Here is a 15,830-nt window from a genome sequence, read left to right on the forward strand (position 1 = left end):
TGCAGCTTCGGATTGGCTGCAGGAAGTTCCTGCAGCCAATCCGAAGCCTTGCTGCCCACATGCTGAAGTAAACCCAGCATGGCCACGGATGGAGAGGCTGGCTGTGGTCGTGGGCCATGCCATGGGCATCATGGCTTCAGCTGGAGCTTGGCGTGCCTGCTGGCCCTGTGCCTGGCGCCCCACTCGGCCCTGCTACTGGTGGTGTGCTCGGTGGCCATGCTAGAACAGCTGGAGGGTGAGCTGTCTGGTGCCTGCCCAGCGCTCCATGTGTGCGGCTTACCCGCCGAGACGTGCTCCTGAGTGTGTGCAGAGTGCGTTCCTCTTCTAGGTCCGGAGGCAGTTGTGGGACTGGCTTGCAGTGTATTTATATTTTTCAAAATATAGTCCCACAAGGTCTGAGGGACAGTGGACTGGCCCCCTGATGAAAAAGTTTGCTGACCCATGAGTTATACCAATGTAAATATCTATACACACAGCTTAAAAACTATGCATTAAACAATTGCTGTTTTTTGTAATAATTTGTCCTGCACAGGTCAGTAGTTTATTTTGCCAATCTTCTTCTTTTTCTTCTTCTTTATCTTCTTTGGTCAGGGCTTCTTCCTTCCATCAGTCTTGGCCTGGCATCCAATCTAGCATGTTGGAACAAAGTCTTTCACTCAAACAATCCATCAAGTCCTGTACACCTCAATATAACTTCATTTTTTAAAAAAACAACAATCATTTCCCACTTTTTCTTCAAATCTTTATATGTCTTTTCCCAGGCATTTTTGATAATTTTACATTGCCACCACATAAGGTAGCCTCTTAAATATTTTGCCCTTCCTTTTCGTTTCTTCTCTAATGCAGTCAAAGCCTCCCAATTAATTTCACACTAGGTACCATCTTTATCAATCAGGTCCTCCCATATCATTACACGTGCAATTTCATTTTTGTCTTTGACTATACTTACTTGCCCTTGAATTTTCCTCAGACCTCGTTTGTCTACCAGTCCCACCTTGGTGGTTTCTGCATTCACATCTTTTAATGGCCTCGCAGCCTCTAAAAGTATATAGTCATACCTCAGGGAAAATACGCTTCAGGTTGAGCGCTTTTGGGTTGCGCTCTGCGGTGACCCAGAAGTAACGAAGTAACGGAGTGCATTACATCTGGGTTTTGCCGCTCACACATGCGCAGATGGTCAAAATGATATCACGCGCATGCGCAGAAGTGGCGAAACGTGACACGCGCTCGTGCAGACGCGCTGTCACGTCTTACGTTCTGTTCAGGATGTGAACGGGGCTCCGGAATGGGTCCCGTTCGCATCCCGAGGTACCACTGTACTGGTATTTTAATTTTTTTAGAGGCTGCATTGTTAACATCTTCCTTTATCTGCTCAAATTCTATTTTAATATCTAAAAGCAAATCAAACAATTCATATTTTAAATTATCTTGCCTTGTGGCCTGACTAATTAGTTTTAGTACTGAACTTTTTCCTTTTGCCATTTCCAGTTTAGATTGACCGGGGCGGGGGGCAATTCTCTCTCCTTTTCCCAGCTTCCTCTATAGAATTTAATTCCAAAACACAGAGTTCTTTCTCACCACAGCATGTATTCTTTTTAGCTTTATCAGTACTTTATCAAGGTCATAGACTCAATAGAGCAGGCATCCCCAGCCTGCGGCCCTTCAGATGTTTTGGCCTACAATGTTTGTTGTTTTGCTCCACCCACAGCAGCGGATCCAGGGGAGTTGGTTCCAACGCCACCTAGGGTCGCACCACAGCCTCAGCAAGAACTGTGTGGCCCTCTGGACTTGGCTACCAGTCCCCGGCGGTCTGGCAGAGTTTCCAAGCGCCCAACTTATTTAAAGGACTATGTTGTTGGACATGTATCACTGTTGGTCTAAGTATGGGAAATGTAACCGATATGCTTTTGTGCCTAATTGAACCATTACGCGTAGTGCTGTATATAAGGAAACCATTACGATTGTAACTAACGCCTTATCTCGGTGGGGAGGGGTGTTATGTAGTGAAGTTTCACCCTGGGCCAGCAGGGGGATACTGTATATAGTTTTCACTCAGGTCTGTAGATAGTTTTCACTCAGGTCCATGTCAGTTATTTTAGGCGGGAAACGCTGGGCTGTTGTTGCTACAATGTTGATAGCCGGCTGCCTATAAAAGCAGGCCGGCTGAGCTGTTTGCTGTCAGTTCTATTCCAGCTTACAAAATAAAGAGCTACTTGGAGAAATCACTGTGTCGTCTGCTATGTCAACCCACAACTTAACAAGCGCAATTCTCTATGATAATAAACAAGGAAGTGGAATGGAACATCAAAAGGATGAGACAAAAGAACTTTGAAAATGCAAATAAATCTGGGAAACTACTAGCGTGGCAGATTAAAAAAAGGAAAGAACAAAGTATGGTACATAAGATTGTTGTTGAAGATAAAGAGATTGATGACCCGAAAGGAATAAGGAAAGGATTTGTGGACTTTTATAGACAATTGTACAAGAAGAAGGAGAAAGATAATCTAAAGAAAATAGAAAAATACTTGAAAGAGAAAGGGGTGCAGAAAATTCCGAGGAAAGAGAAAAGTAAATTAAATGAAAGAATAGAAATAGAAGAAATAAGAAATGCAATTAAAGAATTAAAAAGTGGAAAGACCCCAGGGTCGGATGGATTCAGTGCAAGATTTTACAAAGAAATGAAAGACATCCTAGTTGTACCACTGAGAGAAGTAATGAATGATATATTAACAAAAAGAGAGATACCAGAAACCTGGAAAGAAGCATATATTACCTTAATACCCAAGCAAGACTCAGATTTATCTCAAGTTAAGAATAATAGGCCGATTTTGCTTCTAAATAATGATTACAAGTGTTGAAGGGTTTGATACATGAAGACCAAGCAGGTTTTCTTCCTGGCAGACAAATGAAAGATAATATTAGGAATGTAATTAATGTTTTGGAATATTTGAATGCCAGGAATGATAAGCAAGCTATGTTGATATTTGTGGATGCGGAAAAGGCCTTTGATAATATTTCTTGGGAATTTATGTTAAAAAACTTTGAAATGATGGATATTGGACAAGGAATTATGAATGGTATTGGGGCAATATATAGAGACCAAAGAGCAAAATTAATAGTTAACAATGTGGTAACAGAAAACATAAAAATAACTAAAGGAACTAGGCAAGGATGTCCGCTTTCACCACTGTTATTTATCACGGTACTGGAAGTCCTTTTAAGAGCAATAAGAGGCAATGAACAGATAAAAGGGATAACGGTAGGAAGTAAACAATATAAGGTTAAGGCCTTTGCCGATGACTTGGTACTAACTTTGGAAAATTTGACAAATACTGTAACAGAAGTTTTGAATGAAATAGAACAGTTTGGCCAATTGGCGGGATTTATTTTGAATAAGAAAAAGACAAAAATGTTTAGTAAAAACATGGATCGAGAAACTACCGATAAAGTGCAGCAACAATTAGAAATAGAAGTAGTAAAGAAAGTTAAATATTTAGGAGTTTGGTTAACCCCCCAGAAGTATTGATTTGTATCAGAATAACTACATACCAACTTGGAGTAAGATTAAAAAAGACTTAGAGGTGTGGGAAAGAATGAAATTCTCATTTTGGGGAAGAATTGCAACAATAAAAATGAACGTGCTACCAAACGTGCTACCTACATTAGAAGAATGGAGATTGAAGATGACAGACTTTGCAGAACTTGATAGACTGACGGGAAGGATCCGAAATCGACGAGACCAAAGATTTATAGAAGATTGGGAAAAGTTTACAGAGTATATGCATAAATTAAGTGATAATCAAATAACGCTTGTAAGCTTTAATGAAGCTCTGTAAAAAGAAATGTTAGAATATGAGTAAAATAAGATTTTATTTATAAAAATAATAGAAATAAGGTTTTAGAAATGTGTAAGAAATCAAGAAGGGAAGGAGTATCAGCCAAGTTGAGGGAAGTCAAAAAAGAGAATGGATATAAAAAAAGATGTATGAACTGTATAATGAACTGTATAAATTTTATATTGGAAAAAGTTGAATAAAAATTATATATATATATATATATATATATATATATATATATATATATATATAATAAATCAAAGTTACTAAATTTATTTTAATCAGTGTTCACAGTAAATAATCTTGTCCTCTTCTTTTTATCTTGACCTTTAGCCAGCAGATGCCTTTTTAGTAAAGTACATATTTATAAATCATTCCATCAATTGGCATTGTATTATTTCTCAGTCCTCCATTTTAAATCCAGTTCAGTTTCAGATAGAGTTCAAGTTCTTTTTAAAGGTCTTAAGAATGGTATAAGCAATGGAGAGGCAGGCAGCGGCTGCATTTGGCCCCCAGGTCAGAGATTCCCAACCCTTGGTATAGATTACAAAAGGGCTCCAAAGTTTCCCAATTTTTTCTCTCCTTTGGCTTCTCTGACTCAGCCAAATGAACAGCTGAGCAGGTGATTTGAGAAAGAATCTGTGAAACCATGTTTCTTCAGCAAGGACATTGTGAATCCACTCGTCTTCAGCAGGTACACTGGGTGAGCACCACTTTGAGGCAATCAAGATTTGGGCTAATGTTTTCCCACAAGTTTCAACTGGCACAGCTTGCATCAGCCTGCTGAACCAGTCCAGCTGTGCCAGAACCCTGTTGTCGCAATGGCCAGGATGATGCCTGTGCAAAACCTAAAAACAGGACTGGACAGCAACACCAGTCTCTCCCCCCCCCACTTGACATTCCCAACAACTAACATTCATAGGAATACTGTCTCCAACACTTGAGGAAAAACATGGCCAACTTGGTTAGTAGGAATTGATAGACTATTTTCTTCTAATCCTCAACCAAACACATCTCAGTTGCTGCCCATCTTTACTTCCTGAGTGCAAATTCCAGAGTTTAACTATGTGTATTTCAAGCAGCACTTTCTTCCATCTTTTTCAAATCTTCCGGCATTCACTGTCATTGGCTGCCTACAAATTCTAGTGTTATGAGAAAGGAATAAAAAGGAATTTGTGGTAATAAAGCTTTGAATGTGGTCACTTTGAATGTTACCTGGCAGCAAATTGGCAACCACTAGCAGTTCGAAAGCACGTCAAAGTGCAAGTAGATAAATAGGTACGGCTCCAGCGGGAAGGTAAACGGTGTTTCTGTGCGCTGCTCTGGTTCGCCAGAAGCGGTTTAGTCATGCTGGCCATATGACCCGGAAGCTGTACGCCAGCTCCCTCGGCCAATAAAGCGAGATGAGCACCGCGTCCCCAGAGTCGGTCACAACTGGACCTAATGGTCAGGGGTCCTTTTTACCACTGTCTCAGCAACAGAGTGACACGTAGCCAGTAGCCTGCTGCTATGAGCACTCTATGGCTGTTGCGTTGTGCACTAGCTGCAGCTTCCAGACCTGATGCAAAGACAGCCCCACTGCATGCTGCCATAATCAAGTCTTGAAGTTACCAGTGCATGAACTACTGTGTCCAAGCTGCCAAGCAATTGACCTATCTCCAAGACTCAGAAATCACTCAGTCATAAGCCTCCAGCTTTTCACGGTTCAAGCTCAGTTTGTTGGCTGTTATACACCATGGCATCCAAGCACCAATCCAGAGTTTGCGTTATGGAGTTTCTAGGGCTGGGTATCTTCAACATATGTGTTATGTATTGAGTTGAATAGGATCCAAAATACAGCAGTCTGATTGGTCCTAGAACAACAGGATTCAGAATGCAGCAGTCTGATATGTCCTAGAGCAATGCAGCAGTATGATTGGTCTGCAGGAGCCACCCAATCCAGCTCCAGATGGAAGTGAATCCACAACCTGATTGGCCTACAGAAGAATTCCAGAATTAGCCAATCATGTGCAGCCCATTGTGTAAATAATGTATATAAAGCAGATACTTTGGGGAAAAATTCATTCCTCCTCACCACTATGAGCTGAATAAAGAGCATGAAATCCACTCTCGACTCTGAGTATATTTCAATATGGATGACACTTCACTCCAAAACTCCAAATGATCGTTTCCAACAGCTTCATATTGATGTTCAATAGCCACTGCATACCCTCCAACATTCCTCAGATGAAAACAGGGACATTCTTCCTTTCAGGGTATTCTCACAACATTCCACCTATGAGCATAAAGATCCCTTGCTTTGGAATTTTGCTGATCAATATCCCCAGCCAGATGGGTTCTGGACTCTTGGAAAAGTCAGTCTGATTTTTTATTTTTAAAAAATCATTATATAACATGTCCCAAAGACCTTACCCTCCCTGCAGGTCCACCCCATGTGACAGAATGACCCCTTGCAATGTTTACATTTCCAAAACTTATTGGGTACATTCTTATACATTCGAGCTAACCTCTTTGTGTTGAATGGTTTATTTAAACATTAAGGTTTATTATTGTTTCACAAGATGCATATCTCTTTAAAAGCCAGAGTAGATATCATGGCCTAGTTTTACAGCTGTGAAACAGTACAGCAGGTGCTGTTAAGTTGTGTTAATTAAGCTGCATCAGCAATTGGATATAGTATATAAAGAGCAGTGTGTACCTCTCTCAGTACTCTGGTGAATGGGTCATACTTATAGATTTAATCAAAACAAAAAAAAATCCTTCCAGTAGCACCTTAAAGACCAACTAAGTTAGTTCTTGGTATGAGCTTTCGTGTGCATGCACACTTCTTCAGATACAAATTGCTACTGGAAGGAATTTTTTTTGTTTTGACTATGGCAGACCAACACGGCTACCTATCTGTAACTTATAGATTTAATGTAAGAGGAGTTTTTGTTTTTGTAATTAAAGCCAAGCAAAAGATTTTTTTGTGTTTCTTTGTTGTTTCCTGAATGTGTGGTCTCCCTAGCATGCTTTCTGCAGCACAATTAATCTGCTATATATGCAACACTTTGAAATTAAATACCATTGGTACATCATCTTATAATAATTCTCTCTTACAATAAACATGTCTAAATAAGAATGTGAAAAAAAAGATAGTGAGGGAGGAGGACATGAGCCCAATGTCACTCTCTTCACCCCCTCCATTGTGATTACCAACATCTGGGAGTCTCATTCTTCTTAGAAGAAAAACAGCTGCAGTAAAAGATCGTCCCTTAAATCCGCAAGCTTCTCTGGACAGAGGCCTGCAACCCCACCCCCTGCTCTTAAGTGTAACCAATTTATGTTAAAGAACAAGTGGACCAATTCTTTACCCCAAAGACAAGTGCATTTAATGGGACTGAGGAAATCTAGATCGTGAGTCACTGTGCATTTTATAACTGTACAATAAAGGAAATTCTGGAGAGACATTTGTCCCCCTTTCAAAAAAGTTCATACTGTCAGGGAAACTGCCTTGGCTTCCAGAAACCTAATCCAATTTCAGTGCTGTAACCTGATGGGACTCGTTTCCCCACATCCAGGGTTGAGAAATTGAGGCTGGAACAGATTAGGAGGGACGTGTCCTTGGAGTTCTTGGAAAGGGGAAGAGATTTAACTGGTTTTCAACATTATCTTATAGCATGATTAGTGCTTTACATTATCTTATAGCATGATTAGAATTCTAGCAATTTGTGACACTGTCCTGAACACGTTGTTCCGGGGTCCTGGCAAAGTGCTTCTTACAATCTTCTATAAATTCCTCCAACTTTGTGCATCAGTTCCCTGCTCGACCCAGAACTCCTTCCTGGCTCTTCAGCTCTCTAGAATGACGAAGACACTCCTGATCTCCTGCCTCCTCTTGACCCTTCTGAATCCAGGTGAGCAGAACCACACCTGCTGTGCTGTTCATCATGTTTCCAGGAAGGAACTAAGTGTGTGGGGGGTGTCAGCCATTAAAGGAGGAGAAGAAAGGAACAAGGAGTTGTGGTTCCTTTGAAAGGGAGAGGAATAAAGCACAAGGCCAAACTACAAGGGATCCTCCATGATAGATTTTTCTTCTTCCCAATACTCAATTTTTACTTAACCAAATGCGTACAGAGAGGTGTGGTATTCCCAAGTACATTGGGGGAGCAAGAGAGGCAGTAGCTCTCTCTTCGATAAACCAGAATGGTAGCTTATATTTAAAGCAAAGAGTAAGTTTCTTACATTTGTAAAAACTTATGATACGAGACAATGTATATGATAGGAGACGATCTCATATTTTGAAGTGGAATTATCCTGCCCAAATTCAATGTTTTAGTTTGCTGGTGTTACACTCCATCCCAATCTCTTGAGTGGAGTCAGGTTTTAGGGGTACCAGATGCACTTATCAGAGTCTTTACTATGTTTGCTGGAGCTGATGGGAGTTGTAGTACAACAACTTCAGGAGGGATAAAGGTTTCCCAACACCTTCTCTACTGGTCCTCTCCCTCAGACTGCAGAAGCCATCATGGACAATCATACTCTGGTCTATGCAAGGCTCACCCCCATTCACAGAGTTTAAGAACTAGAGAGGGAATATATATAGAAAGCCTTATATAGATGAACAATGGCCCATCTAGTCCAGCATCTTGTTCTTGCCATGGGTCTTATGGGAAGCCCCTAAGAAAGATCTGAGTGCAACAGCTCCCTTTCTGCGCTTTCCAGAAACTAGTATTCAGATGAATAGTGCCTCCAATGTTGGAGAAATAATATATCAATTGAGGATGGTAACCATGTATTTATCTATTCCGTTTTCGAAGCTATCCAAGTTGGTGGCCTTTGCTGCCTCTCGTAAGATGGGGTTTGTAGCAGAAAGTGTTGTATTTCTGTACCTTGACACAGACCTATTCCCCCTACATAGTTGCTAAGGATTTGTAAACCCATTACTCCCTGTCTGCAGTGGCATCTCTGATATGTGAGTCTTGTTGGAACAGTGAAGGAATAGATTGCCGCCGCAAGACTGAGGTGTGTGATGAGTCCAGTGACCAGTCCTGCATGTCTGTTGTCGGATTTGGCAAAATGCGTAAGTGAGAACTTTCAACCTTTTTGACCGCTAAAATGTAAACCCCTAGACTCACTTTCTAAGGCCACATCTTAGCCACAAGCCGCGGAACATGACTTTTCATAAAGAGTTGTTCTAAGTTCTGCATTGCCTGTAGGAGCAGGGAAGAAATTCAAGCCAGTTCATATTTAAAGGTGTGTTTACTCAACTGGCAGAGCAAAACAAAGCCATGCTTCAGAATCTGCCCTACTCCCATTTTTGCAATTCAGTTGTCCAGCCATGTAATCAGTAGACAAATGCACATACTAGGGTAAAGTGTGCATATAAGAACCTACAACAAAATCAAGCAACAGCCACAAAATTGATATAAAAACAACAAGCCAAACAATACCCCAACTCAAGGGTCCATCCAGCAGCCTCAGCTTTTGTAGTTGGAGTCAGTCTGTCGGTTCTCATCTCCCAGGCCTGCAAGGCAGAGAGCTAGTCCGCCAGGATTCACAGCCAAGATGGTCAACAAACTTCCTGCCCCCCTCCCACGGGGGAAACAATGACTGCTTAAATCTGTATGACCCTGCAGATAGGGCCTAAGAGTGAAAATAACATTCAGACTAAATGCTGATGGGGGGGGGAGTTGGAAACTGATATGAAAATGTGGAGAAATGAACTTAAGAAACCAAGAAAAACTGATATGGACATATTGTCCCTTCCTAATTGCCTGTGGTACATGCTCCCTTTATGAGCTCCAGCATCGACTCTCATTGGTCCAGTTACGTGGGCAGCAACAAAACTTATTTCATTGATGAATTCCCATGAAGCCTTCTGAACTGATCCCATTCAATAAGGAGAAGGGTGGTAGAAACCTCTGGAGGGCCAAATGTTCTCCATTACTGACTCACATTCAACAATTAGATAAAACTGCAGAAATCTCTTTCTGCTCCAAGCAGGGCCAGCTCAAGACAACTGGATACCTGAGGAAAACCATAAAATGTTCCCCACCCCACAGAAACGGAAGAAAGGGTGACTGAAGATTAGGCCTGGGCGATTTATTGACATATCACCGCAGGACCGGTATGAGGGGCAGACCGTGATGAAAGCTTCACTGAGCAGTAAATTGGTGGAGAAAACGCTGCCGATCCTGAGTCCCTCTGCCTCCCAGTACCCAGCACGCTGAGGAAAAAACCAAAACAAGCTGCAGCCTGGAGCTGAAGGCAGAGGGACTCAGGAGGGGTGGCAGTTTCATCAATGACATATCACTGAGTGAAATCATCAACATGGTCTGTCCCTCATACCATCAGGGGGAGAAACAAGCTGAATGACAAGGGTTATAAAACTTGTTCATCCCTCCTTCCCTCCTTAATCTGCTTGGGTTAAGAGCACACCACTGCCCTTGCCTCAGCCAAACAGTTTTGCAGAAATCCCAACCCACCATTGGCTCACACTGCTCCCCCTCCCCAGCTGCAAGAGCCATGACCCCGCTCCTGCTTGCACACGACTAGAAGAGGTATCCCAGCTGTTCACCTGGTGTACTATGAGCTCCATCACCCTTTCCCATTGTGGGGGGCATGGCTGCCCACTGCTCAGTGTAGAAGCTTGAAGGAGCCCCCATCTTACACGAGCCAGTGGTGAGGTGCACGCTCTGGGTGGAGGTCATCTTGGCTGTTGCCTTGGCTGCCACCTGGCTGCCTTTTTCACCACAGTTGGAAAGACGGAGGCCACCCTCCCGGTCGAAGGCAGCACAGGCAGCCATGCTCTGCAAGCGAAGATAGAGTGAGGCGAAGATAGAGTGAGGCGAAGATAGAGTGAAGCGAAGACTGAGTGAGTTTGAATCCTGTGCCTTGTGGATTTCACTTGGGAGGGTGGGCTGCATCTTTCCTCCTGGAGAGAATGACCACCCCTTGAGAAAAGAGGCTGTGTGCCTCCATGGACACCAGCAAAGGTGGAGGGAGCCTCAGAAAGGAGCTCCGAGGTCCCTGCCACGAATGACAGGGGCATTGGGTGGCTCAAATGGGGGAGAGGAACTGACGAAGAAGTGGCGGATCTTGCCTTCAAGTTACACACCACAGCTTCAAAGGCAGCAACATCAGACAATTCTTTACTTGGCGGTCAGATCTGCTGCCCCTATGGATCCTGCCACATAAGGTGATAATCAAAGCTTTCCTCATGAGTGCGCCAGCCCTGTCTCCAGGTCTAGTTATTTCCTTCCTATTCTTTTTTACTAGTTTACACGATCCCAATGGTTCTCAAGTCCTGCATCAAGACAGAGTTGTGTGATGCAAGCTATTCCAGTGGCTCCCTAATGGATTCAATTTACATCTACAGCAAGATGTCCTGCTGCAAGACAGATATGTGCAACAGCGGACCTCCCGAACGTAAGTATCATCATCAGGAAAGATGGTTTCACAAAAGTCAAGCAATGAGAGAGGTCAAAAAAGACAAACAAGTTTTTGGCAGTATCCTGATGTCAGGGACTGGCTAGACAAGGAGGAGTGGTGGCAGCCAGTCGCTCCAGGAGGTGCCTGAGGGTGACACTAGGAAAGAAGATTTCAAACCTGATTCAGACTGGTGGGACAGGGAGGAGCTACTGACAGAGGGAACGAGCAGGGAAGCATTGGAGCCATAGTATGGGGGTGGCGGGAAATAATACAACAAAACCCAAAATCCCAATAAGATTACTAGAACAACATGCAGCATTCATTAGCAAAAATTACAAGGGAGTGTCACAGTTTTACCTTAGTCCTAGAAATACCCCTCCCATAATGTTACTCACAGTTCCTCTCCTGTAGCAGCTTCTGGTATTTACATCCTATGCTTTCCTCCAAAACGCTTGAGCTCCCGCTCACCATTTTAGCCTCAAAATATCCAGTAAAATAGGTTACACTGAGAGATGGTTCCTGGCCCCAGGCCACTCAGCAAGTGTCATGGCTACAGTGGAATTTGAACCCTGGTCTCCTAGATTCTAGTTCAACCCTCTAACCACTACACCTCACTGGCTCATTGGTTTCCCAGAGTTCTAGCCCCCAAACCTAGACCAACCCACTTTCTTTGATGCATTTGCATTTGTAGAGATATTTTTAGTGGGACAGGCCCCTGTCCTTCTTGTATGGGAAGGAACTGATTTCTTTTAGGTGTGCATCCAGAGAATTAATATCTTCAGGTAAAAGCAAATGATAATAAAGATCTATTAGATGCAATGGGCTCCTGTGCCACTTAATTACTAAGCTATAGAGGAACAGTATCTACACAAAGGGGAGAACAAGCAGGTGGTGCAAAAATGAGCATTCACACTTTACACTGCTGGTGCCCTTTGCGGGATCGTGTGTGGTGCTACAGTTCTCAGGGAGCTTCCTGGCAAACAGGGGCTGGCTTGCCTCTCAGTGTTAATTTCTGGAGGTTCACACCCAGTCTCAGTAATCAAGTTTCTTGCTGGGAGGTGGAGCCAGCCCAATTTATAAATAGGGGCTGGAGCTGACAACAGCCAGGCATTTGGCTCCGGAGATTCACCCTCCCTACCCTCCCTTTGTTTAATGTTTCTTGTTTGCAGGTTAACTTTTTCTTCCTGTTTAGTAGGTGCTACTACGGTCTTTGACTGGTAGCTGTTGAAGGACTGGGAATAAATTTTCTTGCATTGGCTGGTTTTGTCTTCCCCATAGCAACTTGTCACAATGGTTATGGCATTGGGTGGAATTCTTTAGTCCTTTCTTCCCTGTAATGGGGGGGGGCATAAAGGGGTGGCTCACAACCCTGTGGTGGCGATTCCAGGTTCCCTCTTAAACGGGTTATATATATGGGTCTCACTGGCCATACACTGAAAGGTTGTCAGTGAACTACCCTGTGTGTGGGGATATGGGCTTGGCTGCCTGCTACACTTATGTCTCGCAGAGCACCCTCCTATCCCATTTACCCTGATGAGCCCCAGTTCCCCCCGGTTGGGGGGGCGGGAGGGATACACGCCCAAGACCTAAGCCAAGGTCTTCCTACATAAAATTGTGGCCTAATTTTAATTCCATATAACGTTGTCAGAGATCCTGCTTTTTACATCTTACCTTTTCCTCCAAAGTGCTGGAGGTGGCGTGTTTCGCTCTCCTGCTCACCATTTTAGCCTCAAACACCCGTGTGAAATAAGTCAGGCTAAGGGGCAGTGTCTGGCCCCAGGTCACCCAGCAAGTGTCGTGGCTCAAGTACAGATTTGAACTCTAGTCTCCTCCCACCCTTGTTCTTGATGGAGATGTTCACTCACTCCTCCTTCCTTGGTGGGAGGAGGCACCATTTTGTGGTTCGCCTTACCACCCTGGTGTATGCTTTTATTGAAAGCACTATAGCAACACTAGGACAAAGAATTATGTGAGAGGTAGTTTATTAAGGGTGCTGAGAATTTATAGGAAAACCCCTATCCCCCTCACAGAGTAATGGATTAGCAATCAAACCCCACACAATAGCTCTTATTACCTACTATCTTTATTGAAATCATTATTATCTTTATGAAATCATTATTTTACCTAGAACTAAGCACATCTTTTTCCAGAAGAGATTTTTTAAAGGATAAAACTGCTGAGAGCTTTCTTTCTCTTTCTCGCTCTAAGAAAGAGGGCCAATTTGTAGAATTCTATCATCGTTTCTGTGCATCTGTGGCTGCCATTTTGTCTCTCAGAATGCCCCCCAGTGCTGCTCAGTGCTAAGCCCAATTGCTTAAAGTGGTATCCCTGTGCTTGAAATGTATGCTGTGAATGTGGCCCTAGTCAAAATCTCTTGCCCCATGCCTTAATGTAGCCCTGGATGAATGGAGCATGGCTGAAGCACTCTGCTTGGAGAAGTGCTGGAAGGTGGTACACATCCCTCTTTGAAGGAGGAGAACAATTACTGCCCCTTACATACAGCAAGTTGTGGTTTGCATCTGCAAAAGAAATACATTGACCCCCATCTTGGGGTGGGGTGGTGATTGTTTTACAGTTCCTGAGCATGAGAAGAGGGAGGACAATGGGCTGAAGTGCCCGGCTTGCTTCGAATCCCACACAGACGTGTGCGAGTACATCAGTACCGTCAACTGTAGAAATGAGGAGGATCAATGCTTCGACTTTGGGATTCATTATACTTTTGGTGAGCCTTGTATGATGGAGTGCAGTTGGGGCCCATCTATACTATGAATTTAAAGCAGTATCACACCACTTTGAGCAGTCATGGCTTCCTCTAAAAGACGCTAGGGTACTTAGTTTATTAAGGGTTTTGAAGTTTATTAGGAGACCCATGTTATATACTGAGCTTAGATCCTATAACAATAGGCAAGTAGGATCCTAGATGGCAGCACCCTGATTGGTCTGCAGGAGCCGCCCAATCTGGCTCCAGAAGGAAGTGAATCAGCAAGCTGATTGGCCTGCAGCAGCAGCCCAATCAGGCTCCAGGAGGGGAGTTGAATCAGCCAATCACGCAGGACCCATTGTGTAAATAATGTATATATAGCCACTCCCTGTTCATCATGAGCTGATATAAAGAGCATGAAATCAACACTCAACTCCGAGTACATTTCAGGTTTTATCTGCTTTTATTGCTAATGTAAATATTTCTTGTAAACCCCTAGCAGTTTTTACTGCAATCAAGCAATATATAGATTTTGTTAAATAAAAATACATCTTAAAATTTGTACTTTCATTTGGAAGAGGAGGAAGGATGGAGGCCCACAGGCCCAAGATCCAAGGGCATCCCTCTAAGACTCTCTTTCTCTGGCCCTTTGGATCCTACTTAGCCACACCTCCTCTCCCTAGGCCACACCCCTCACAAGCCCCACTTCATACCCTACCTGTATGCTATGGCCTGGCTGGGTTGTTGCCCCTGAACTCTTGGTTACCTGGAGGGAGGACAAAGAGGGGGATTTGAATGTATCTATAAAATAGCCTTCCGTGTAAAGGTGAATTTTACATATGTTTCCATTGGCCAGTGGACCTCCCAGAAGGTCACCCAGACTGGAAAACAGCTCTTGGTCTGAAAAAAAGTTGCCCACTCTTCTGTTTGAGGGAGAGGGTTTTGGATTCCAAAAGCAAATGTGTGTGTTTTTTTCCTAACAGGGGGAGCTGACATACTGGGCGCTCTCCAAGGCTGTGCAACAGCTTCTTTCTGTAACCAGACTGATTGGTTGTTTGAATTTCTTTTGGAAAGATTAAGTATTGCGGTCATTCGTGCAGAGTGCACCAAAGCAATGGAGGACGATGCCAATGAGCTTGTAGCTGAGGGAAGGCAAACCTCCACAGCCCAGAAGAACCCGCCATTTATGGAAATTGGCAGCCTAGTGGTTGAAGAGGGGAGGTCTCAGCCTGAGGACTCCCAGGCTTTCTTTCCAGAAGTCTAGAAGCTCCTCCTCAAAGACAGGCTGTATTTGACTTTCATGTGCAAATGAAGTCATTGAATCATGTCCAAAATAAATATATATGGCAAATAATGTGTGTTCTATCATTTATTCAAATGCATCATTTGTTGGAAAACATAATAGTGCTTGGAGATAGGAGATATATTTCAGGAGTGAAATTCCTAGCCAGATTTCCATGTCCAATTTTAATCAATAAAGTGTCAACTTTGGGCTCCCTTGTTGTCAGGGATGGTGCATCCCATTTTGCCACTTGAGGTGAAATGGGGAATGGCACAGCAGACGTGCTGTGTAACTCACACGAAAGCATCCCTTCCCTAGGTTGCGTGGCAACAGCACAAACTGGCATGGCGGCAGCAAGTTCTGGTTAGATTTCATGAGATTTTGGCGAGAGCTTGCTGGAAAATGGTGCTGATGCCAGTGCCATTTTTCTGCCACCCCTGGGGCAGGTGGCACACCACTTATTGTGAGAAAGACATCAATAAACTGGATTGTGTATAGTAAAGGGGACTGCACAACCTTAAAAAAATACAGAGAAGAAACATTTAGAATGGGTACAGAACCTGTGGCCTTCCAGATGTTGAAAGACTCCGATTCCCGT

The 15,830-nt window shown here is 43.4% G+C and overlaps 1 protein-coding gene across 1 annotated transcript; it reads left to right on the forward strand.

Moving 5' to 3' along the window:
• The first annotated feature begins 7,628 nt into the window (after positions 1 to 7,628).
• LOC307221649 (phospholipase A2 inhibitor and Ly6/PLAUR domain-containing protein-like) lies at positions 7,629 to 15,285 on the forward strand. Its single transcript, XM_079986373.1, has 5 exons — positions 7,629 to 7,732; positions 8,776 to 8,898; positions 11,097 to 11,246; positions 13,825 to 13,971; positions 14,934 to 15,285. The coding sequence occupies exons 1-5, from the start codon at positions 7,681 to 7,683 to the stop codon at positions 15,212 to 15,214; spliced, it is 753 nt and encodes a 250-aa protein (XP_079842499.1). The 5' UTR covers positions 7,629 to 7,680; the 3' UTR covers positions 15,215 to 15,285.
• Positions 15,286 to 15,830: the final 545 nt, after the last annotated feature.

This window comes from Podarcis cretensis, assembly GCF_951804945.1.
Source record: "Podarcis cretensis genome assembly, chromosome: 8".
Taxonomy (NCBI): Eukaryota; Metazoa; Chordata; class Lepidosauria; order Squamata; family Lacertidae; genus Podarcis; species Podarcis cretensis.